Raw genomic sequence first — 26,584 nt, 5'->3', positions numbered from 1 at the left:
GACTACAGGCGCCCGCCACCTCGCCCGGCTAATTTTTTTGTATTTTTAGTAGAGACGGGGTTTCATTGTGTTAGCCAGGATGGTCTCGATCTCCTGACCTCGTGATCCGCCCGTCTCGGCCTCCCAAAGTGCTGGGATTACAGGCTTGAGCCACCGCGCCCGGCCAAGACAGCTTCTTATTACTGACTGCAAGGTACTCCCCTTGTTATTGTTCTCCATTTCTCTATTTCTCTATTTCTATTTAGGAGGCTGACCCTTCTTCCTGGAGACAATTTATTCACTGTTTGAGAAATTCCATGGTATCCCTTTGTAGAGGTGAAAGATTCCTTTTCCTCACTTATTGCTAGGTTCATGGCACCTATAATAAAACATAGATTAACAAGAGAATAGCATCCAAATTTATTTAATAGAAGTTACCTGAACAAACAGACCTTGTTAAATTCTACTCAGCTTATTACCATTAGATTATACCCTTTTGTTCTCCAATCATACTTCTGCATAACTGTCCATAGAAATATTCAGTTTGTCCTGTGTCTTCATTTCAGAAGGCTCTCTTGTCATAAAACATTTATATGCTTTTGTTTTGTTCATCTGTCTTTTGCTGTAGGCGTCTCAGTCATGAACCTTGTGATGGGCAAGGAAAAGATATTACTTTTTCTCCCCTACATTGGACAAGGGGAGTGTGATCTAATGGTAATAAACTGGAGGGAACTTAGCAAGGCTAATTTGTTCAGATTCTTCTTGGCATCTCTGTGTCTTCAAAGATAAGGATGTTTCTTTCCTCTGGGAAAGGATACTTCTAGAATAAGGGTCTTATGATCTGCTTCAGGGCAGAAAGATGCAGAAAGGTGTGACAGTGAACTTCCTGATCCTGCTGTTTTCTCAAATGCCAAGAATCCATATTTTGGGGCTGCGTGTCCTCAACCTCCTACGTTGCCTTCCAACCACTGCATTATAGAACTGAAAGACTGATGAATTTTTTTTGTTTGTTTTTCGTTTTTTTTTTTTTTGAGACGGAGTCTCGCTCTGTCGCCCAGGCTGGAGTGCAGTGGCGCCATCTCGGCTCACTGCAAGCTCCGCCTCCCGGGTTCACGCCATTCTCCTGCCTCAGCCTCCCGAGTAGCTGGGACTACAGGCGCCCACCACTGCGCCCGGCTAATTTTTTGTATTTTTAGTAGAGACGGGGTTTCACCGTGGTCTCGATCTCCTGACCTTGTGATCCGCCCGCCTCGGCCTCCCAAAGTGCTGGGATTACAGGCGTGAGCCACCGCGCCCGGCAAAGACTGATGAATGTTGAGGTTAAGATCCACATTACCACTTTGCAACATGTCTACAAAAACTTAGTAAAACTTTCGTGGCAGCTTAAGTAAGGCGGGAAGCTCATTTATGTACTCTCCTTGAGCGCTCTTCCATTTTGATAGGTGTTAGACCGTGAGAACTGCAGAACCCTCATCATATAACAACTCCTCCCAAATCTCTGCACTAGAGACTTGGCAAACTCTAGCATGCCTTCTAGCAGCTTACGGCAAGGTCCATACGATGACTCAGCTCTACTTAAAATGCCAGCTAAGGAAGCCCAATGCTGCTAGGAGAATTTACTTTTTGTTCCAGTCAAAACTTGGTAACAGATAGGCTCCCGAATTCCTTTTAGAGCAGTTACTTTAGAAATCTTACAGTTAGACCAGGTGCGGTGGCTCACGCCTGTAATCCCAGCACTTTGGGAGGCCAAGGCGGGAGGATCACCTGAGGTCGGGAGTTCAAGAGTAGCCTGATCAACATGGAGAAATACCATCTCTACTAAAAATACAAAATTAGCCAGACGTGTTGGTGCATGTAATCCCAGCTACTCAGGAGGCTGAGGCAGGAGAATCGCTTGAACCCAGGAGGCGGAGGTTGCGGTGAGCCAAGATCATGCCATTTGCACACCAGCCTGGGCAACAACAGCAAAACTTCATCTAAAAAAGAAAAAGAAAAAGAAAAAGAAATCTTACCGTTAAATTCTTTCTCTGCCCTTTGAGAAGCAAATCTACCACACAGAACTCTTTCTTCAAGGACTTGGGAGCTGTTTCTTTGAAATGCAAACATTCAGGGAGATAAATCTTGCTCTTTCTTTCATATGGAACATAAGGACCAACTTAGCTGGGTGCTTCACTTCAACTATATCACCATGTCCTTCTGTCATATAGAGAGGCGAAGTTTCTCTCCCCTCTGGATAAGGGCCAATTAACAAATCCAGAGGGTCTAGTCACATTAACCTTCCTTAACACCACTCGGTATCTTTTCCTTAGCACACTCCACTTTAAAATGTCATCGGCTTTACTTTTGGGGAAGTTGGGTTCAGTTCAACAGGAAACAGTGCAGCTGTTTCCTATTGCAATAGTATTACCGAATAAAACCTGTCCTCACCACATTAACTAGTATCCAGATTTGTTGATCTTTGACAACACACAGATGTCTCCTGCACTCTACTGGCTTCAAGATCTGGTAAATGAGTTGAACACCTCTTCAGTTTCCAGCAATGTTAGGTGTTTTCTATATTTCTTTGATTTGATCATTACTATGGAAACTGGAAGAGAGGGAAAAATAATCAAATATCTGGCATAATATTTCAGTCCCAACACCTTCCATAAGCTGTTCCTTGCAATATAAGTGTATGGAATGATGAAAGAGGCAGTGTAGCATAACAGAAAAGATCATGAGTTTTGCAGCAAGAGTCAGCTTTGATTTGATTCCTTGCTCTAAATTTTTAAAATTAGCTTCTTAAACCTGAGAAAGAGACTAAATTTTCTGTCTCATTTTTTCGTTTGAAAATAGAAATAATAATGCCTACTATATAGACTTGGAAAAGTGAGATTGAACAAGAAAACATGTGCAACATGTGGTTCCTAACTCATAGTGATTGTTCAATAAATAATTATTATTTTGTGTTATTAATATCTGATAATTCTCAAAGAGATTTTTTTCTCTGTCTCTCTGTCTGTTGTTACAACAATGCACCTCCTCATGCCATCCCTCATTTACCTGTCTATATATTTCCTCTATTAGGCGATGTCTTTCTTCTTAGGTATCATTTTTCCGTGTATTCTAAGCTCCCGCCAATTGAAAAGGTGGATATTCAGTACCTGTTTATGTAACTTAAAAAATACATGAATACATACATGAACAAAGTTACAACAAAGTTATGGTAAACTTAGAGCACCAAAACTGTAATAGTTTGCATAGGTTAAATTAATTAATGTCAGATTTAGTTGTGAGAGTAATGAAGGCAGCATAAGACATTAATTTATGCATTTTTTCTTACATTTGGTCTGAAACAAAGACTTGTCTGCTATGCTACCTTTCAGTTTTCCTGAGTCAGCAGTCTCAGAAACAGGATCTAAAGGTACAAATGGAAAATTACCACAGCATAGTTTCATTTCCTGCTCTTGAATATCTGGCTGAACTACTTAAGCTTAATTTGTTAAACCCCAGTAAGTACCTATCCCACATGATTTGACTCAGAGATTCTCTTTCCTCCACAGGCAGTCATCTCAGGAGCAGAAAGAACAGAGCTCCCAAATGCTATGTCTATTCATGGGCTCTCAAGAACAATGGACTATCATCCTGATTTAGAAAATTTGGATGAAGATGGATATACTCAGTTACACTTCGACTCTCGAAGCAATACCAGGATAGCTGTTGTTTCAGAGAAAGGTATATATATATATTTTTTCTAATGTATGCCTTTAGCGCTCCCATTTGAAAAGATCCAAGGGGAGGCTGGGCACAGTGGCTCACGCCTATAATCCCAGCACTTTGGGAGGCCAAGACGGGTGGATTGACTGAGGTCAGGAGTTTGAGGCCAGCTTGGCTAATGTGGTGAAACCCCGTCTCTACTGAAAACACAAAAATTACCCAGGCATGGTGGCACACGCCTGCAGTCCCAGCTACTTGGGAGGTTGAGGCAGGAGAATCATCTGGACTCGGGAGGTGGAGGTTGCAGTGAGCCGAGATCACGCCCCTGCACTCCAGCCTGGGTGACAGAGCAAGACTCCATCTCTGAAAAAAATAAAAACAAACAAACAAACAACAAAACAAAACAAAAAGATATAAGGGGAGAAAATTTGAGAGGCTTGTGATGTGTACATTTTTATGGATATACTTTTAAAGGGCTTCAGATGTCAATGAAGATAATTTGAATGCACCCTAAACTTTTTTTCATGAAAATTATTCAGTGACTAATTATTAGTATTTAAATTAATTATGTCTGATGGCAGAAAATACAATTTCTATTTTATATAGATATAGACATTTCATCAGTGAGGAATCGGTAATAAGTGGGATAATACACAAAGATAAAGGATTTCCGTATGAGTGACTTGTTGCTTGTTTGATAGAAAGGCTAGATTATTGAATGGAGGCCAGGAAACTTAAAGAAGTATATATATGAACAACATGTTTTTTTGTGGTAAGAGATTAAATTGTTTTTAAACAAAAAACAATTATTGGTATACCAGTGAAGGAAAATATATTAATATATGGTGGATAAAAACATCCCATTGGCAGGACATGAGTCTTAAACAAAAAGTAAACGAAATGAAATAGAAAGAAGGGCTTTGGAGGATCTCTGTATTCACAAAGTGGGTGATTTCGCCTACTCTATGTGACACTTCTATGAAATGTCCTGACAGCTTAGTCTCAGTGGAAAGCAGAAATACATTCTGGTTATGGCAATGTTAATACAAAATTAGTTCCCTATTTTCTTTGAGAGAGAGATAGATCATTTGTTGGTTTTGACACCAGAGTTTGCTTTCTTCTGCTTTCTGATTCTTCACATTGCACAAATATTTTCCTCTCAGTACTGATGTAATTCTTTTCTTGGGCAGCCTATTGAGGAAGGGTGGAAAAAGTGGGTGAGGCAAGAGGTAGGGAGACATGTGCATGTTTATGCATATGTATAGGCAAACGGTATCCTGTAACAACACACCTATAATGTGCTAGCAGTGGCTAAACGAGGTGCTTTTATACGTGTTAGCTCATTTAATTCCCACAATAATCCTTTGAGATATTATTACCCCAGTTTCATAAAGAGGAATAAAAAACAACAAAGGGAGTAATTTGCCCTGGGTCATGCAACAAACATATGAAAAGGGAAAATTACCCTTAGTAATCATTGCTCTCTTCCCAACATTAAGCTATTTCCTCTAAGAATCAGTGGGATTTCAGGGATCCTACTAATGTCGTGACCTGTAGATATCAATGTGGAGCTGAAATTAGGAGCATACAGATATCAAGGCAATGTGCTGAAATTATAATTGAAGAAGAGGTATCCTTACCAGGGGAGAAAAATACAGCGAATCCTTGATGACTAGGTAACCTAGGCAGTGATTAATAATTCACTTTAAAATTTGCCAGTATTTTTTGTTATTGTTGTTTTGTGTTCTGTTTTTTTTTTTTTTAACAGGGTATCGCTCTGTTGCCCATGCTGCTCTGGAATTCCTGGGCTCAAGCGATCCTCCTGCCACAGCCTCCAGAGTAGTTGGGACTACAGGAGCTCACCACCATGCCCAGCTAGTTAAATTTTTTCTTTCTTCTTTTTTTTTCTTTGGTGGGGACAGAGTCTCCCTGTGTTGCCCAGGCTGGTCTTGAGCTTCTGGCCTCAAGCAATCCTCCTACCTCTGTCTCCCTTCTGGGATTACAGGTGTGAGCCACTGTGCAAGGCCAGATTTTTGATGAACTGTAGAACTGAAGTGCCCCACCTTCTGTCATTCTCTTTCTTTATTCCATTTCTGCCCCCTCTGGCTCCTCAGGATCTTGTGTTGCATCTCCTCCTTGGCGCCTCATTGCTGTGATTTTGGGAATCCTATGCTTGGTGATACTGGTGATAGCTGTGGTCCTGGGTACCATGGGTGAGTATTTGGTGGAGAAGATCAACAACAACAATAACAACAACAGACAATTTAGTAAGCAATTATTATGTGCCAGGCACTCTTTTAAGGGCTTGACATGCATAATCTACTTTAATTTGTATGTAATCTGGTTTTGTCTGTATTGGGTTGGAGCTGTTAATGCCCATTTCACTTATAAAGGGTGTGAGAGACTGAGAGGTTATTTTTCCTTTCCAGGGTTATAAACTAGTTAGTGGTGGGACCATGATTAGAAATTTAGGCGATCTGTCTAAAAAACTCATACTCTTAACTACATTGCTCTCCTACCTCCCTTGCATAGCTGGTTTCAAAGCTGTAGAATCCAAAGGATAATAAATTAATGGAAGGAAACACATGGAGCTGAAGAAGAAAGTACAATATGGTGCTGTCTTCCTAATGAAATAAATTCACTAAATAGACATTAAGCTGTTTTTATGAGTCATATTATTTAGGGAACTTATTTCTGATCTTTAATATAAACACCTTTGCATAGACCAGAAATTTCCTGAGGTACTTGGTCTTAAGTCGGTATTTTGTAATGGATGAATTGTTTTTTAGATTTTATATCACATGCAATCTGTTGTTAAACACCTTCAGAGAGTCTTCATGACATTCCTTAATTAGTCAGATGCACTTAGTCAAGTGCATTCTATGTTATAGGTACTGGGCAGTTTCTCAAGGACCTCTCATTTTTAAGTAATAGAAGAAAGGTGAAAGATGTTGCTATTTCAAATCTGCCATGGGTCCAGTTGACTCTATGACATTTGCCTCTTGCTGCCTCCCTCGTTCTATTTCTTCTTCTCTACATTCTTATTTCTTTTTAACTATACCTCCGTTATGAAAGTTATTTATTTCTTTTCATCTATCCTATCAATCATCTTTACTTCTCCACAGCAATATATCATCTATTTATCATTAATCAATAATGTATTCTTTTATTCCAATAACATATGGGTTTCGGGATTTTCATTTTCAAACACAGAAGAATGACTTTTTTTCTGTCACTGTTATTGTTGGGATATGAAGCTATTTGGAGACCCAATTCAGGAAGAAACTCATTGGAGAATGGCTACTTTCCATCAAGAAATAAAGAGAACCACAGTCAACCCACACAATCACCTTTAGAAGAGAGTGTGACTCCTACCAAAGCTGTCAAAACCACAGGCAAGGGCATAGTTAAAGGATGGAATCTTGATTCAAGAGGGTTAATTGTTGGTGCTGAGGCCTGGGGCAGGGGTATAAGGAAAATATGCTTAGATTCAATGATTGTACATTTAAGGCAAGCACACATATTAGTATTAACTTAGTGTAATATATCCCTGTCATATATACAATAAGGTGAAATTATAAGTACTCTATGCACTTGGCTGAACGGTTCTAAATTGGACTTTATTAATTTTTAAAATCAGTAACCGATTTATCACTGGCTATGTGCTTAGATCTACAGGAGATCATATAATTTGATACAAATAAAAGAAAAGTGTTCTCTCCCCTTACAGAATTGAGATTTTTAATGCGATACAGTTAGAATAGAAAATATGACATTAGAAAGGAAGAATGACAGGGAGAAAGGAAAGAAGGGAAAATGTTGCCAAGAATAAAGAAGCTATATTAAAAATATACAAAAGAGGTAGACCTAATACACATGTTCCTGAAAACTCATCAAATTTGTTTAATCATACAATTTCATTTACTTAATTACAATTCTATATACACTTGACCTTTACTTCTAATTGCATCATAATTGACTATGACTTAATGTTTTCACTTCAGTTTTTCATCTCTGGTCCCATACCTCCTCACTATTTTTATTAAGTAGCTAATAACATATAAGAGAGAGAGTATGTAATATGAATAACTGACCTATACTTTTTTCATTTGGAAAGTCACATTCTGAAGTAGATCTTACATCATAAAATAAGTTAAGTAGCAATATGAAATTGCTGTGTACCTCAATGATTGATTGTGAGTGGAATTATTTTAAGGAGTTATTAAGGAGAAAGGTAGTTTTGAGCTAAATTAGAAGGAATAGAAGACAAATCAAGAAAAAAAGGATAGTTGGCTGCCTAAAATACTATTTATAGCTAATTCATTTTTAAATTCTAAATGAATAGGAAGATTTGAATGTATTCTCATCTGTAAAATCATATCACTGTAGTTTGAATTGAAAATGAAATATAATAATGGCAACTCATTGGTTTTTTCATAAGTGTCCTTAAGATGAATGTTGTTCATACTAAAAGAGTGAATTGGTGTGCTATGAACCTCATGGTACTAATCTTTTATTTCCAGGGGTTCTTTCCAGCCCTTGTCCTCCTAATTGGATTATATATGAGAAGAGCTGTTACCTATTCAGCCCGTCACTAAATTCCTGGGATGGAAGTAAAAGACAATGCTCGCAACTGGGCTCTAATCTCATAAAGATAGACAGCTCAAAGGAATTGGTAAGTGTAAACTTCTGTTGTAATTATCTGTGGTCTGTATCCAGAAGGAAAATAGAGGGAGATTCCAGGTAATAACAATTTTTCCTAAAATGAAGTCTTTTTTTTTTTTTTGAGGCAGAGTCTCACTCTGTTGCCCAAGCTGGAGTGCAATGAAGCCTCGACATCCCAGGCTCAAGGGATCCTCCCACCTCAGCCTCCTGAGTAGTTAGGACTAGAGGGGGCACCACCATGCTCATCCAATTTTTTTTTTTTTTTGGTATTTTTCGTAGAGATGGAGTTTCTCCATATTGTCTAGGCTCGTGTCAAACTCCTGGGCGCAAGCGATCTGTCCATCTTGATCTCCAAAAGTGTTGGGATTACAGGTGGAGGCCACCACACTTGGCCAAAAGTCATTTTTAATATCTCTATAATTATAATCATAGCATGCCTTAAGCACATAAAGTGCATAATATATACTTTTATTTTTAACTAATTTTATTTATTTATTTTTAACTAATTAAAAAAAAAACTGTATTTCACCTTGAAACAAATCCTTTCAAACACACTCCATGTATGCATGACTGCAATAATCAGGCCATTACCCGTTTTTGTGCGTTTGTATTTCAATTGTTAAATTTGGTGGAGTAAAGTAGAAAATTCTCCTCCTTGTCATCATAATTATCAAGAAAATGGCAACAATGATAATATATGTTTAGAAATTATTTACTCTTTGCAAGATACTGGGAAAGGCAAAGAGGGTTAAAAAATAACCCTGCTATCACAGGACACATATAATCTTCTAAGTAAAAAAAAATGCAACTCAGCAGCTATTAAAAGTTAAATATCTGGCATTGGCAATAAATGCTATAGGAGTTTAAAGAGATCCCCGTGTTCCTAAGAAGTTTTCAGAAAAAGTGGCACTTGAATGAAGGGTAGAGCTTAGATGAGGTACGAGAAGGGGTTTATAGGAAACATTCTACATTATAAATCTAAACCAGTCTATAACTTCTACATCTACTCTCACTATTCTAATTTTGTTTTTGTTTCTGTAATGCCTTACTCAGTAGTAATAATTTTTTTAAAGTTAATGGAACTACATGTATGGCAAAGAAAGAGTATTGGGTTACAAGTCTATCTGACTTTTAGGCCAGCCTATAATTGAAAATAAATTGTTATAGATTTGTAAACAATTCAGATATCTTCGCTGAATCTCAGGTTACTTATTCATAAAATATGCAGTTGGACTAAATCATTTTTAAGTTTTTATCTAACTCTGAGAAATATTTCTTAACAAAAGTAGCATCAATTTATTTCTTCAATTGGAGAAGACAATGGCTAATCACCCATGAAAACTGCCTAGGGGGCCTGTCATCTGGGATTTTGTCAGATAGGTTGAATGGAGGCAGTACAATCTTCACATTATAAATCTATTCTTTCGGAAAATTAAATGATAATTACTTTAAATAAATAAGGTAGGCCTTTTGAGACATTCAATGACAGGTTGATGCCAGGTTAGGCATGCATTCTTTACCAAAGTGATTCGATCAGTTGTCTTTTTCTCAGTGTCCATGATAATGGTGTCTCTCTCTCTCTCTCTGTTATATATTTGTATATGTTTTGTTACAGGGATTTATAGTAAAACAAGTGTCTTCCCAACCTGATAATTCATTTTGGATAGGCCTTTCTCGGCCCCAGACTGAGGTACCATGGCTCTGGGAGGATGGATCAACATTCTCTTCTAACCTGTAAGTGTTTGGAGAGACAATGCTTCATCCTCTTTCTCAGAGAAGTTTCCACCTCATCTATGAAAACCTCTGTCAAGCATCTAAGAACCTGATTTGCTGACCATATATGAGAAAGAGAGAGAGAAAGATATAGAAGAAGAGAAAGAGTGAGCTACAACAAAAGGAGAAAGATGAGGAGAACCTTAGAGTGAAAAGGAGCGAGGCCATCTAGCAGCATCAACACAGCTGTTTTTCTAGTTTTCTTACCAGGGAGGCATCCAACATGTTTGAAGTTGTCCAGGCAAGGAGCAGTCACTGTCAGTCAGTGTAACCCCCTGGTTAAGAACATGGGCTTTGAAGCCAGACCTCAGTTTGGGTTAATGATTACCCCACTCACTGATCGTGTGACATTGCGGATAAGTCACTTTTCCTCTATGAGTTTCATTTTCCATAAACAAGAATAGAAAGTTACTCTTGGCCAGGTGCGGTGGCTGACACCTGTAATCCCAGCACTTTGGGAGGCCCAGGTGGGTGGATCACTTGAGGTCAGGAGTTTGAGACCAGCCTGACCAACATGGTGAAACCCCATCTTCACTAAAAAATGAGCCAGGTGTGGTGGCATTTGCCAGAAATCCCAGCTACTCGGGAGGCCGAGGCAGGAAAAATGCTTTGACCGGGGAGATGGAGGTTGCAGTGAGCTGAGATTGCACCATTGCACTCCAGTCTGGATGACAGAGTGAGACTCCAGTGAGACTCCAACTCAAAAAAAAAAAAAAAAAGAAAGAAAGAAAGAAAGAGTACTTTCCTCTTCGAATTGTGAGATGGGTATAAAAGTAAAATAATTTAGCACAGTGTCTTGTACATAGTTAATGAGCGATATTATTAAGTTAAAAAGCAACCACATTTTCACATTTTGCATTTTAAAAAGATATTTTAAACGTATTTCACATTCGCACGATTATACATTATTCCTTATTATGTGTTGGTCTTTGTCACTGCAGTTGTCATTCATTTGCTTTTTAATATCTGCAGAATATGAAATATGTCCCTTTTAAGTTCTTATTATTAGTATGTGTGTGTGCACACCTGTGTGTGTTTTTTCATCTCAGTAGGAGTATGGTTTGATTTAGTTTTTCAAAGAAAATAACTTTTGACTTTGTTGACTCTGCCTCTTTTTATTATTTCTTTCATTAACTTTGATTCTAGTCTGTATTACTTCCTTCCATCTAATTTATTTTTATTTTATTTTATTTTTTTGAGACAGAGTCTTGCTCTATCGCCCAGGCTGGAGTGCAGTGGCGATCTCAGCTAACTGCCAGCTCTGCCTCCTGGATTCATGCCATTCTCCTGCCTCAGCCTCCCAAGTAGCTGGGACTACAGGCTCCCACCACCACGCCTGGCTAATTTTTTGTATTTTTAGTAGAGACGGGGTTTCACCGTGTTAGCCAGGATGGTGTCAATCTCCTGACCTAATTTATTTGTTTTAAATTTGCTATTCCATCTCAAACTTCTTGTATTGGGTGCTTGACTCATGAATTTAAGCCTTCCTTTATCTCAAGTATGTAGATTTAAAGGCTATAATTTTAATGTATTTTCATTGTCATTCAGTTCAAAATACTTTCTGATTTCCACTGTGAGTTGCTCTTTGACCCCGGAGTTATTTAGAAATGTATTTCTTAATTTACAAACATATGTGTTTCTAGTTATCTCTTTGTTTTAGGTTTCAGGCTTAGTTCCACTGTGATCAGAGAACATGCTCCACGTGCTTGCAGTTCTCTGATTTTTATGTGCTTCTTCCTCTTTCCATATGAAAAGAATTGTGTTGAAATCTTCCGCTGCGATTCTACTTATAGTTCTGTAAACATTTGATTCGATGTGTTGAAGCTGTGTTATCAGGCACATAAAGATGTAGAATTGTTACTTTTTTTCCCTTTCTTTCCTCCTTTTTGGACTGATTTAACACTTTTTCTTATTTTTTTTTCTTTTCATTTGTAATGTGCTCTTTCGTGTCTTTTACATCTCTTTTTCTAATCTTTTAGTAGTTTTCCTAGGAATTACACATGTATACTTCACTCATCAAAGACTAATATTAACTGACATTTTTATGTACTTCCTGACCAATATAAAAATCATAGAGCATTCCTTTACTCTGTTGACTCCCTCCTCCATTTATATGCTATTATATTAATGTATTTATTTTTATTTATTTATTTTTATTTTATCTCCCAGGCTGGAGTGCAGTGGCGCAATCTTGGCTCTCTGCAACCTCTGCCTCCTGGGTTCAAGTGATTCTCCCACCTCAGCCTCCAGAGTAGCTGGGACTACAGCTACGCCTCCAGCTAGGTGTGGTGGCCTGCGCGTGTAATCCCAGCTACTCAGAGGTTGAGGCACCAGAATTGCTTCAACCCGGGAGGTTGCAGTGAACCGAGATCGCGCCACTGCACTCCCGCCTGGGTGACTGAGCCAGACTCAGTCTAAAACAAACAAACAAAAATAGCCCTTGGGCCGGGCACAGTGATTCACGCCTATAATCCCAGCACTCTGGGAGGCCGAGGTGGGCGGATCACTTGAGGTCAGGAGTTCGATACCAGCTTGACCAAAATGGTGAACCCGCATCTCTACAAAAAAAAAAAAACAAAAAAAAAAACACACACACACACAAATTAGAAATGGTGGTGCACAGCAGATTTATGCACTAGTATTCATTTCAATTTGCCCACATATTTATGATTTTATTTATTTCTTTCTTCCTTTCCAACTGCACATTTCAGGTATTTTTTCTTAAGGCTGATATTTCCAATAAGTATAGGATTAGAGGTTGGTTGTTTCTTCTCTCAGCCACTCAAATATATTATTCCACTGTTTTCTATTTTTTATTGTTGTTTTTGAGAGGTCATCTGTTTGAAGGTAATACATGTTACTGAAAAATTCTCAACCATACTTGCTTCATATTTTGCTTTGACCCATCTTTTTTCCCTTCTCCTGGAATCTCAGTTACATTCATTACAGACCCGTTGACACCATCCTATATGTTTCTTTTGCTTTTTCCTGTGTTTTCATTCTGTTTTAGCTTTTTGCTCCAATCTATGTAATTACCTTTCACATATCTTCCAGTTCATCTATTTTTTCTCATCTGTGGCTAATCTACTGTTAAATGCCTCTATTAAGTTTTTTATTTTGTTTGGTGACATTTTCAGTTTTATAATTTTAGTTCGGTTCTTTCTCAAATCTATTATTTCAACACTTATACTTCTATTTTTTCTTCCAACATTCTTAGTATTATCTTTTAACTTTCAGAATACACTAACCATAGTTGTTTTAGCTTGTGTCTAATAATTCCAATTTCCTATATGTATCTGTTTCTGTTTTTTTTCCTATTTTTGTTTTGTGTTGATTAGTTTTCTTTTATGTCAGATTGCTTTTTATAGGGTTGTTAACATTGTATCTTAAAATCTTTGCAGAATTAATTTGAAGTGTTTTTTCATTTGCCTCTGTTCTCACCACCAGATCTGTTCACCCAATAGTGTGAACAGTACAAACAGCTGAGTATAATCACTTAACTGTTTTACTTCTACGAGGCTATGTACAGTGAATTTATTAACAATCAGCCAAATGTATTTTCTACTTTTTTATAGCACTTGTTTGTCTTGAATTTTCTTTTGCTATTTTAAATGTATGGCTAGAGGACTCTTTCTGTAATCACAAGCAGGCCCAAGTTAACATTTTGATATGTTTATGTTACTAGTCTTTGATTTTCTGGGTGGCATTTATTTAATCTAGCTGTGTCTATGCCCCCAAAACACTTAGAGATCAAGGAAAATTTTGAAGGAATAATGCTGGTCAGAGTTCTCCCTGAGGTCTGAATCTAAGTAGTTAATCTTAGTCTTAGTCATCTCTAAAGCAAAGTTTTCTCAATCTTCCAACCTCAGGGTCAAGAAGGAGAGATAGATACCCAGGACGAAGAGTGCCAAGTCATAGCTTTTGCACTGAGGCTCAGTGATGCCCTTTGAGCTTGACTAATTAACACTGCTGCTTCAGGAGACTGAAGACTAAATTGAACAGGACCATACTTCTATTTACCAGTGTTGATTTCCATAACTATCAAGCATTGTATTGTAATGTAATTCTCCTTCCAGGATACATTAAAATATGCAGAGTTGTTTGCTCTGCCTTTAAATGGCCTGGGCATCTCTGATTCTTTTTCAGTTCTAGATCCCTTTCAGCATTAATGCTTCTGCTTGGTCTATTCATTAAGTATATCCAGTAATAATTTATTAAACTGTTGTTTGATAAAGAAACATTTAAGTAATAGGCTGAAAGATATATAAAGAACTTTTTATAGAATATTAAATAATTTTCCTTCTTTGTCAGGAACTTTTTTTAAGTTTATGCAGCTAGTAGTATTTCTTGAAAAAATTAAGTTATTTTTCTGCCTTAATAATGTAGACTATTCATTTAACCACTTGAGATTCACAACAATTTAGATTTAAGCTTCCTTTTCCAATAATAGAAACACTTCAAAAATCTTTTCACCGATATCCTTACTAATTTATTTGAGCGTCCTGTAGACAGTATTCTTTAACATTTGTTCTAATTACCTCACTGTATTCTATTTTAACAGATTTCAGATCAGAACCACAGCTACCCAAGAAAACCCATCTCCAAATTGTGTATGGATTCATGTGTCAGTCATTTATGACCAGCTGTGTAGTGTGCCTTCATATAGTATTTGTGAGAAGAAGTTTTCAATGTAAGGGGAAGGGTGGAGGAGGAAAGAGAAATATGTGAGCTAGTAAGGTGGACAGAAAAAGGAACAGAGAAGAGTAACAGCTGAGGTCAAAATAAATGCAGAAAATGTTTAGTGAGCTTGGCAAACTGTAATCTTAACCAAGAAATTGAAGGGAGAGGCTGTGATTTCTGTATTTGTCGACCTACAGGTAGGCCAGTGTTATTGTTCTACATGCTAAATCCCTAGACATGGAATCAGGGCAGCTAAGCTTGAATTTTTTTTTTTTTTTTGAGATAGGGTCTCACTTTGTCACCCAGGCTGGAGTGCGGTGGCACAATCTCGGCTCACTGCAGCCATCTCTTGCCTCAGCCCCCCCAAGTAGCTGGGACTACAGGTGCATGTCACCATACCAGGCTAATTTTTGGTTTGTTTTTGTAGAGACTGGATTTTGCCATGTTGACCAAGCTGGTCTTGAACTCCTGGGCTCAAGTGATCTGCCCACCTTGGCCTTCCAAAGTGCTGGGATTACAGACATGAGCCACCACACCTGGCACCAAGCTTGAATTTTCATTCTGCCATTGACTTGGCATTTACCTGGGGTAAACCATAAGCAAGTCTTAATTTCTGGCTCCATCCGAGTTGTTTTTGTGCGCAACAATGCCATTGACGCGCATGGTGTGTTGCCATGATTTGACCCTCAACTTCTAGCAGTATATCAGATATGAACTGAGGGTGAAATATATTTCTGAATAGCTAAATGAAGAAATGGGAAAAAATCTTCACCACAATCAGAGCAATTTTATTATTTTCATCGATCTGATCATAATTATGATTATCATCTTTAAAAAGCAGGAACTCCTGCTTTTTCTTTATCAGTTAAATAACCCAGAGAGTACGTCTGCTGTATCTCTAATAGAATCTTGTATAATATGTAATTGTAGGGAAACTGCTCTCATAGGAAAGTTTTCTGCTTTTTAAATACAAAAATACATAGAAATACATAAAATCTGATGATGAATATAAAAAAGTAACCAGTCTCATTGGAACAAGTGTTAACATTTTGGAATATGAAACATGTTTTATTAGTTTTGTGATGTACTGTTTTATAATTTTGACTTTTTTCATTAATTACTGTAAAATGGTATTATTGGAATGAAACTATATTTCCTCATGTGCTGATTTGTCTTTTTTTTTTCATACTTTCCCACTGGTGCTATTTTTATTTCCAATGGATATTTCTATATTACTGGTGAGGCATTTATAGTCCTCTAATGTTGATTAATATGTGAAAAGAAATTGTAACAATGTCACTAAATTATTCACTTTAAAATGGCTGTTTTTATGTTATGTGCATTTCATTTCAATAAAAAAAACTCTTATTAAAAAACCCCTGGCCCCTAAATTATGTGCCTGTGTGTCACAATCCCTATCACAATTTGCCCTCTCCCCAAAAATGATGATGAATTTGGTATGGGTGGAGTGGATATTTACAGTAGATATTTTGATATTAAAGCATTAATTTGAGATCTAAAAAATTTAAAACACCTAAGAGAAGGTAAAGATTTTTGTGAGGTTTACTATTGTTGTTTAATATGCAAATTTGTGTTTTCATTATTTAAAAAAATGTAGAAAGGGAAGAGATAGACAGATGCAGCAAACCACCATGGCACATGTATACCTATGTAACAAACCTGCACATTCTGCACATGTATCCCAGAACTTAAAGTATAATTAAAAATAAATACATAAATAAATAAATGATGTAATGTATAATAAACATAAAAGAAAAGGAAGAGATAGATCAGGCTGAGAACATGAGTATGGTTAACTGTTTTAAGTAGTTAAGGCTTAGGATGGAGTTTGGAAGAGATACCTAGTATTTTAATTTTGGTTTTGTTTTGATTCATTCCTCCCAGGTCCTCAGGATATAGTGAATGAGTCAAGAAATTATGGTAATCAAGGTAAATAACTGGATGCTGAAGATCCAGCTGTACTAATCTAGGACAGGCCAGGCAACCTAACCCATGACGTGAGTTATCATGAAAGTGAGGGTGTAAAGTAAGATTGCTCTAGGTTGTGCAAGACAAAGAGTACCTGACGTGTTGAGATACATTTATATCACAGCTTATATGGAAATATATGTGAATAAACAGAAAACATACACACTTTTCCAAGAGACAGAAAAAGTGAAATAGCTGCTAGCTGAACCTCAGTTGAAAAGTTAAATTCGAGATGAGTAATGATCACACCAGGAGACATGCTGAGGGGCCACCATGTTCACATGTCTGGATTACAGCAATAATTTTTGTAGTAGTGTCTGAGCCTTCACCCTTGTCCTCTACAGTCTATTTTCAAACAAATCAGAGTGAGGCCATTACATTTAAATAAAATCATGTCGGTTCTCTACTGAAAATTCTCATCAACTTCTCATGTATCTCAGAGTAAAAACAAAACCACCCAAAAATGAAATACCTTTGTAATTACCTGTAAGAAGCTACATATTCTGGTCCTCTTAACTTTGAGCTAAACTCCTACTTCCTTTATCTTTACTCATTGCACTCAGGACGCTGGCTTCTCTGTTGTTTCTCAACCATGTCAGGCATGCTTCCACCTCAAGGTACTGGTGATTCTTATCTCCTTTACCTGAATGATTCTTACCTGACAAAGCTGCAGGACCTGGTCTCTCACCTATTTCCCATCTCTGCACAAACATGAGCTTCTTAATGATACTTACTCAGATAACTCTAAAGTTACCAACCCTTTCTCCCTACATTCTTCATCTCCCTTACCTCTGTTTATTTACCATAGCATTTATTATAGTCTAATATACTGTACTATTTACTTATTAGGTTGGTGCAAAATTGTGGTTTTTGCCATTGAAAGTAATGGCAAGAACCGCAATTACTTTTACACCAGACTGATACTTCTTATCTTTCTTATGTATCATCTGTTTTTCCCCATAGAATATAGTCTCTAAAAGGGTTGACAGCTTTGCTGTACATGGATGTATCCAAGAGTCAGAGAATAGTACTTGCCATACAGCTGATAGTCAAAAATATTCTTATTTTTGAAAAAAAACTTTTAAGGAAAAGTAGTATAAATGTTACTATAGGTTGATTATCAAAAATTATTAGTAATATACTTGAATAACCGAAGCTTGGTAAATAGTTCTAATTGCTATTTTATGAGAATCATAATTACAGGCACCTCCTAAGTGCCTTTCTTTCTGATCCCAGCTGTTGTAATTTTTAACCCTCTATCTCTGTTTTATTCACATATGGGCTTTACATAACTTCATCTTCGCAATTTTGACTACCTTCTCTTTTATATGGCTCTCTGATATCCAACCCAATGCAAACAAACAATTTTTGATTTCCTACTTCTTACAAGGCACTGTGCAACAGGAAGGTATTTTTATTTTTATTTATGTATTATTTCAATAGCTTTTGGGGTACAAGAGGTTTTTGGTTACATGGATGAATTATATAGTTGTGAATTCTGTTTGTAATGCACCTGTCAGTCACCTGAGTAGTGTACATTGTACCCAATATGTAGTTTTTTTAATCCCTCCCCCTCCCTTTTCACCTCCTGCTTCTGAGTCATTACATCACTCTGTATGGATTTGCCTACTTATAGCTTAGCTTCCACTTGTAAGTCAGAACATACAGTTTTTGGTTTTCCACTCCTGACTGACTTAGAATAATGGCCTCCAGCTCTAACCAAGGTACTGCAAAAGACATTATTTCATTACTTTTTATGGCTGAGTGGTATTCCATGGTGTATATATACCACATTTTCTTTATCCACTCATTGGTTAATGGGCACTTAGGTTGGTCCCATATCTTTGCAATTGTGAATTCTGTTACTATAATCATACATGTGCAAGTGTCTTTTTCATATACAACAACTTATTTTGGGGTAGATACCCAGTAGCAGGATTGCTGGATTGAATGGTGCATCTACTTTTAGTTCTTTAAGGAATCTTCGTACTGTTTTCCATGGAGGTTGTACTAATTTACATTCCCACCAGCAGTGTATAAGCATTTGCTTTTCACCATATCCATGCCAACATCTATCGTTTTTTTTTGACTTTTTAATAACAGCCATTATTGTAGGAGTAAGATGGTATCTCACTGTAGTTTTAATTTGCACTTCCCTGATAATTAGTAATGTTGAGCATTGTTTCATGTTTGTATATCTTCTTTTGAGAAATGTCTACGTATGTCCCTTGCTCACATTTTGATGGGATTTTTTTTTTCTTACTGATTTGAGATCCTAGTAGCTTCTGGATATTAGTCCTTTGTTGGATGCATAGTTTGCAAATATTTTGTCTCATTCTGTGGGTTGTCTACTCTGATTATTTATTTTGCTGTGCAGAAGCTTTTTAGTTTCATGAAGTCCCATTTATTTATTTTCATTTTTGTTGCATTTGCTTTTGGAGTATTAGTTATAAATTCTTTGCATAGGCTAATGTCCAGAAGAGTTCTTCTAATGTAATCTTCTGTGATTTTTATGGTTTCAGTTCTTAGATTTAAGTCTTTGACCCATCTAGAGTTGATTTTTGTGTAAGGCGAGAGATTGGGATCCAGTTTCATTCTTCTACATGTGGCTTGCCAGTCTTTTCAGCATCATTTATTAAATAGGTTTACGTTTTTGCATGCTTCAACAAAGATCAGTTGGATGTTAAGTATTTGGCTTTTTTATGGCGGGGGGTTAATGTTTTATTTTAAATGCTTGGATAGCTTCAATACCCAGGTTGTCGCAAAATCAGGACACGTGTAAAATATGTTACATTAGATTCCCCAAAGGTACTAAAAAGTACAGTAAAATTAACCCTTCTATTACTGGAAGTGTATGACATAAATAATATAAAATTAAAAGGTGACACTGGTTTCCTGAGATACAATATACTCTGTACAACCAGGGCCCACAGGTCCAGGCTGCAGCATGTGGCAACAGGAAGCAAAGACTGCCATTTTGTTCTGGAGGACCTGGTACTAAAAATCAGCGAGTAATGCCCCTCCGGCCTCTCAGACACCACACGCTGCCTAAATAACTAGAGCTCTGGAAATAGTAAACAAGAGAGTGATTTCCGTGTGGGAAATTTTAAATAAGATGCACGTGGGACAAGCCTAGAGAGTCTGTCAAGTTAAATTTGGTACATAATTGTGTTCACTCCATATCCAAACACAGCATGTGTGTGATTGGTTGGTCTCTCCTGCTGCTGTCTCAGTATGGCTTGCAGGTATTCTGAGGGCCACCATGTCACTGCCTGTTGCTGTAGTTTGTACTACCCTGACCACCACCACCACCACCACCACCACCACCACCACCACCACCACCACCGCCGCCGCCTTGTTACCTCAGTTGTGGTTTCCACAGCCCCGAGAACCATACCGCTGCTGCCAGTAAATTTCTTTGGGCTGGGCCACCTTGATCTTACACTTGCTTCCAGTGATAGTATGGAACTTTTTCTCCAGAACCTTCTTCACAGATTTTTTTTTTTAAGGTAATAAACACAAAACCTTGTCTTTTGTTAAACTTTGGATCCAATGAATTTCAATGGCCTCAGTCTCCTCAAACTCGCCAAAGTACTCCCTGATCTTTTCCTCAGTGGCTTCAGGATTCAGACCCTCCATGAAGTCATGTTTCCGGAATTGGTGGGTTCTTGGTCTCACTGACTTTAAGAATGAAGCTGCAGACCCTCCTGGTGAGTGTTACAGTTCTTAAACATGGTGTGTCTGGAGTTTCTTCCTTCTGGTAGGTCCGTGGTCTTCCTCATTTCAGGAGTGAAGCTGCAGACCTTCCCGGTGAGTGTTACAGCTCTTAAAAAGGCGGCACGTCTGGAGTTGTTCATGCCTTCCGGAGGGTTCGTGGTCTCGCTGGCCTCAGAAGTGAAACTGCAGACCTTACTCCTGAGCGTTACAGTTCAGAAAGGTGGCGCCTCTGCAGTTTTTCGTTCCTTCAGATGTGTCTGGAGTTGTTTGTTCCCGCAGGTGGGTTCGTAGTCTCGCTGGCTTCAGGAGTAAAGCTGTAGACCTTCGCGGTGAGTGTTACAGCTCATAAAGGTGGCGCGTCTGGAGTTGTTAATTCTTCCCTGTGGGATCATGGTCTCGCTGCCCTCAGAAGTGAAGCTGCAGACCTTGGCAGTGAGGACTACAATTCATAAAGGTGGCACGTCCGGAGTTGTTCGTTTCTTCGGATGTTTAAATGTATCTGGGGTTGTTCGTTCCTGCCGGTGGGGCTCGTAGTCTCACTGGCTTCAGGAGTGAAGCTGCAGACCTTTTGCAGTGAGGGTTACAGTTCATAAAGTTGGCGCGTCCGGAACTGTTTGTCCCTCCTGGTGGGTTCCGGGTCTCGCTGGCTTCAGGAGTAAAGCTGCAGACCTTCACAGGGAGCGTTACAGCTCACAAAGGCTGCCAACCCAAAGGGTGACCAACAGCAAGATTTACTACAAAGAACAAAAAATCAAAGTCCCCACCCCTCGGAAAGGCACTCTAGCGGGTTGCAACTGCTGCCACTGGTGCCCTGCTTTTATTCCCTTATCTGGCCCCACCCACATCCTGCTGATTGGTTCATTTTACAGAGAGCTGATTGGACTGTTTTACAGAGAGCTGATTGGTCTGTTTTGACAGGGTGCTGATTGGTGCGTTTACAGTCCTTTAGCTAGACCCAAAAGTTCTCCAAGTCCCCACTAGATTAGCTAGACACAAAGGGCTGATTGGTGTGTTTACAAACCTTTAGCTAGACACAGAGTGCTGATTGGTGTGTTTACAATCCTTTAGCTGGACACAAAAGTTCTCCAAGTCCCCACTTGATTACCTAGATATAGAGGACTGATTGGTGCATTTACAAACCTTTCGCTAGACAGAAAAGTTCTCCAAGTCCCCACCCTCCCAGAAGCCCAGCGGGCTTCACCTCTCACTGGCAGTCGCCATGGGACTCCGTGGCACCCTGCCAGGACACCCCCGCAGCCCAGAGGGATCTCGACCCTGATCAAGCCCAGCAGGCGCCTACCTCCCTCGCCGAATGCGGGGCCGCAGAGCCCACGCCCACCAGAGAACCTGCGCCTGCTCGCGACTGCCGCGGGCGGCCCCGGTTCCCGCCCGCGCCTCTCCCTCCACACCTCCTGGCGAGCAGAAGGACCTGGCTCCTGCCTTGGCCAGCCCCCAAGAGGGGCCCCCACAGTGCAGCGGCAGGCTGAAGGGCTCCTCAGGTGCGGCCAGAGCGGACGCCAAGGCCGAGGAGGTGCCGAGAGCGAGCGAGGGCTGCTGGCACGTTGTCACCTCTCATTCATAGCCATGGCCTTTTCAGGGTCAATGACACGGCCATCCAGCCTGTACTCCTGGTCTAGGACCTTCTGCACATTGGTTGCATCTTTGAACAGGATAAACCCAAACCCTCTTGCCCATCCAATGTTGGGATCCATTGTTTTTGTACAGTCAATGACCTCTCCAAATTTAGTAAAATGGTCTTTTAAATCTTTTTTGCTGGTATCCCAGCTCAGGCCACCAATGAGTATTTTTCCTGCATCCTCCTCGTTTTTGCTGGCGTTGATCTGTTCGTCCTCAGTGATATATTTTTTTATTTTTTTATTTTTTGAGACGGAGTCTCGTTCTGTCGCCCAGGCTGGAGTGCAGTGGCAAGAGCTCGGCTCACTGTAAGCTCCGCCTCCCGGGTTCCCGCCATTCTCCTGCCTCAGCCTCCCGAGTAGCTGGGACTATAGGCGTGGTCCTCGGCGAGTTTTGATTTTGATTCCCGCTCGAGGGCGCTGCGGCGGCACCGACGACTCGCCTTCGGGGAGGCCTCGGTTCTCCGTGGCTCCAGTCGTCTCTGAGGACATGATAGGCCGAGTCGTGGCGGCTACTCACCCACTTGTCCCCACCCTCCGGGGAAAGCGCCTTGGGCTCTGCTGTGCTCCAGCTCGGACTGCTGAGGTCTGGCCTCGTCAGCTGACTGAGCCGCTTCAACTGCAACCCCTCCTTCCCAGCTGCCTCCGCAGAGAACCCACTTACCCACAAACCAGTTCCCGCTGGCGCCTTGCCGCCGCCTCTTTTTTGTTTTCTGTTTTTGTTTTTTGAGATGGGGTCTCGCTGTGTTGCCCAGGCTGGAGCGCAGTGACACGTAATCTCAGCTCACTGCTGCCTCTGCCTCCCAGGTTCAGGTGATTCTTCTGCCTCAGCCTCCCGAGTAGCTAGGATTACCGGTGTTGGCCACCACATGCAGCTAATTTTTGTATTCTTAGTAGAGAAGGCGTTTCACCATCTTGGCTCTGCTGGTCTCGAACTCCTGTCTTCAAGTGGTCCGCCCGCCTGGGCCTCTCAAAGTGTTGGGATTACAAGTGTGAGGCACGTTGCCTGGACATTAATTAGGCTTTACTTCTGAGTTCTCTTTTTTCTATTCCACTGGTTCATGTGTCTACTTTTATAGCAGTACCATGCTGTTTTGGTAACTATAGACTTAGAGTAAAATTTTAAGTCTAATTGTGTGATGCCTCGAGATTTGTTCTTCGTGCTTAGGATTGTGTTTTCTATCCAAGCTCTTTTTTGGTTCCATATGAATTTTAGGATTGTTTTTTCTAGTTCTGTGAAAAAATGATGATGGTATTTTGATAGAAATTGCATTGAATCTGTGGATCACTTTGGGCAGCATGGTCATTTTCACAATATTGTTTATTCCAATCCATGAGCATTGGATGTGTTTCAATTTGTTTGTGTCATCTATGATTTCTTTCAGCAGTGTTTTGTAGTTCTCCTTGTGGAGCTCTTTCACCTCCTTGGTTAAGTATATTCCTAGGTATTTATTTTTGCAGCGGTTGTAAAAGGGTTGAGTTATTGATTTGACTGTCAGCTTGGTTGTTATTAGTGTATAGCAGTGCTACTGAATTGTGTACATTGATTTTGTAATCTAAGAGTACTGAATTTGTTTATCAAGTCTAGGAGTCTTTCAGAGGGGTCTTCAGAGTTTTCTAGGTGTACAGTCATATTGGTGGCAAACAGTGATAGTTTGACGTCCTCATTATCAATTTGGAGGCCTTTTATTTCTTTCTCTAGCCTGATTGCTCTGGCTAGGACTTCTAGTACCATGTTGAATAGAAATAATGAAAGTGCGTATCCTTGTCTTGTTATAGTTCTCAAGAGGAATGCTTTCAGCTTTTCCCCTTCGGTATGATGTTGGCTGTGGCTTTGTCCTATGTGGCTTTTATTATTTTGAGGTTAAGCCTTTTCTATGCTTAGTTTGTTAAGGGTTTTTATCATAAAGGAATGCAGGATTTTATTGAATGCTTTTTCTGCATCTTTTGAGATGATCGTACGGTTTTTGTTTTTAATTCTAATTATGTGATGTTTCACATTTATTGGCTTGCTTATGTTAAACCATCCCTGCATCCCCGGGATGAAACACACTTGATCATGATGTATTATCTTTTTATATATTTCTTTTTTTTTTTTTCTTTTTGAGACACAGTCTCAGTCTGTCACCCAGGCTGGAGTGCAGTGACATGATCTCAGCTCACCACAACCTCCACCTCCCGGGTTCAAGCGATTCTCCTGCCTCAGCCTCCGGAGTAGCTGGGATGACAGGCACGTGCCACCACACCTGGCTAATTACTGTATTTTTAGTAGAGATGGGGTTTTGCCATGTAGACTAGGCTGGTCTCCAACTCCTGACCTCAAGTGATCCGCCTGCCTTGGCCTCCCAAAGTGCTGGGATTACAGGCATGAGCCACTGCGCCCAGCATTGTACTATCTTTTTGATTGGCTGTTGGATTCAGTTAACTAGTATTTTGTTAAGGATTTTTATGTCTATATTCATCAGGGATATTGGTCTGTAGTACTGGTCTTTTAAAAATTATATTCTTTCCTGGTTTGGGTATCAGGGTGATATTGGCTTCATAGAATCATTTAGGGAGGATTCCCTGTTTTTCAGTTTTTGAATAGTTTCAGTAGGATTAGCATCAATTCTTTGAATGAGTGATAGAATTCAGCTGTAAATTCATCTGGTCCTAGGCTTTTTTTGGTTGGCTTTTTTTTTTTTTTTATTACAGATTCAGTTTTGCTGCTTTTTATTGGTCTGTTTAGGGTTTCTATTTCTTCTTGATTTAATCTAGGAGGGTTGTATTTTCTATGAATTTATCCATTTCCTCTAGGTTTTCTAGTTTGTGTACTTAGAGGTGTTCATAGTAGTCTCAAATGATTTTGTGTATTTCTGTGGTATCTATTGTAATGTTTCCATTCTCATTTCTTTTTTTTCCCCGGAGGATAAACTATTTATATTTTATTTGTTACTATATAACATATTGACTGCTTCAAAAAGCAATCAAACCCAAACCAAACAAAAACCTAGAAATTCAGAATTTGACAGATACAAATGTGTGACGGTTGCCTTATAAACAGCTTGGGAAGCTATATTTCTATATCAACAATGTCAAATTTGCAAAAGACACAAAACTAGAAAAAACAGTTAACATTATTTCCATAGATCATATTATTCTCTCTTTTTTTTTATTATTATACTTTAAGTTCTAGGGTACATGTGCACAACATGCAGGCTCATTACACAGATATACGTGTGCCATGCTGGCCCACTGTATCCATCAACCCATCATTTACATTAGGTATTTCTCCCAATCCTCCCGCCCCCCACCCCATGACAGGCCCCAGTGTGTGATGTTCCCCACTCTGTGTCCAAGCGTTCTCATTGTTAAATTCCCACCTACGAGTGAGAACATGTGGTGTTTGGTTTTCTGTCCTTATGATAGTTTGCTCAGAATGATAGTTTCCAGCTGAATCCATGTCCCTGCAAAGGACATGAACTCATCCTTTCTTATGGCTGCCTAGTATTCCATGGTGTATATGTGCCACATTTTCTTAATCCAGTTTATCATTGATGGACATTTGGAATGGTTCCAAGTCTTTGCTATTGTGAATAGTGCTGCAATAAACATACGTGTGCATGTGTCTTTATAGCAGCATGATTTATCATCCTTTGGGTATATACCTAGTAATGAAATCGCTGGGTCAAATGGTATTTCTAGCTCTAGATCCTTGAGGAATCGCCACACTGTCTTGCACAATGGCTGAACTAGTTTACATTCCCACCAACAGTGTAAAAGCGTTCCTATTTCTCCATATTCTCTCCAGCATCTGTTGTTTCCTGACTTTTTAATGATTTCCATTCTAACTGGTGTGAGATGGTATCTCATTGTGGTTTTGATTTGCATTTCTCTGATGACCAGTGATGATGAGCATTTTTTCATGTGTCTGTTGGCTGCATAAATGTCTTCTTTTGAGAAGTGTCTGTTCATATCCTTTGTCCACTATTTGATGGGGTTGTTTGTTTTTTTTTCTTGTAAATTTAAGTTCTTTGTAGATTCTGGATATTAGCCCTTTATGAGATGGGTAGATTGTGAAAATTTTCTCCCATTCTGTAGGTTGACTTCTCACTGTGATGGTAGTTTCTTTTGCTGTGTAAAAGCTCTTTAATTATCCCATTTGTCTATTTTGGCTTTTGTTGCTATTGCTTTTGGTGTTTTAGTCATGAAGTCCTTACCCAGGCCTATGTCCTGAATGGTATTGCCTAGTTTTCTTCTAGGGTTTTTATGATTTTAGGGCTAACATTTAAGTCTTTAATCCATCTTGAATTAATTTTTGTATGAGGTGTAAGGAAGGGATCCAGTTTCAGCTTTCTACGTATGACTAGCCAGTTTTCCCAACATCATTTATTAAATATGGAATCCTTTCCCCATTTCTTGTTTTTGTCAGGTTTGTCAAAGATCAAATGGTTGTAGATGTGTGGTATTAT

The 26,584-nt window shown here is 39.1% G+C and overlaps 1 protein-coding gene and 1 pseudogene across 6 annotated transcripts; one reads left to right on the top strand and one right to left on the bottom strand.

Moving 5' to 3' along the window:
* Positions 1–1,294: 1,294 nt before the first annotated feature.
* Positions 1,295–23,868, bottom strand: LOC105463184 (heterogeneous nuclear ribonucleoprotein A/B-like; annotated as a pseudogene).
* Positions 2,438–16,168, top strand: LOC105499923 (C-type lectin domain containing 7A). Of its 6 annotated transcripts, none has more exons than XM_011772805.3 (7): positions 2,438–2,484; positions 3,522–3,693; positions 5,790–5,888; positions 6,933–7,070; positions 8,199–8,350; positions 9,956–10,074; positions 15,221–16,167. In XM_011772805.3, the coding sequence occupies exons 1-7, from the start codon at positions 2,452–2,454 to the stop codon at positions 15,240–15,242; spliced, it is 735 nt and encodes a 244-aa protein (XP_011771107.2). In that variant the 5' UTR covers positions 2,438–2,451; the 3' UTR covers positions 15,243–16,167. The 6 variants fall into 6 exon arrangements, with proteins under 6 accessions (XP_011771107.2, XP_011771106.2, XP_070928338.1 ...); XM_011772804.3 differs by having other exon boundaries at positions 14,675–16,166; XM_071072237.1 differs by lacking the exon at positions 9,956–10,074.
* Positions 23,869–26,584: the final 2,716 nt, after the last annotated feature.

The sequence above is a fragment of the Macaca nemestrina genome, chromosome 10 (genome assembly GCF_043159975.1).
Source record: "Macaca nemestrina isolate mMacNem1 chromosome 10, mMacNem.hap1, whole genome shotgun sequence".
NCBI lineage: Eukaryota > Metazoa > Chordata > Mammalia > Primates > Cercopithecidae > Macaca > Macaca nemestrina.
Note: the sequence above shows the minus strand (reverse complement) of the source record. Positions and strands in the feature narration are given on the sequence as shown.

Excerpts from the sequence above, each read along its gene's own strand:
- LOC105499923 (XM_011772804.3), top strand. The coding sequence starts at position 2,452 with ATGTCTCCTGCACTCTACTGGCTTCAAGATCTG. Across the intron at positions 3,694-5,789 it reads AGCTGTTGTTTCAGAGAAAG|GATCTTGTGTTGCATCTCCT; the intron begins GTATATATATAT and ends CTGGCTCCTCAG. Across the intron at positions 8,351-9,955 it reads TAGACAGCTCAAAGGAATTG|GGATTTATAGTAAAACAAGT; the intron begins GTAAGTGTAAAC and ends GTTTTGTTACAG.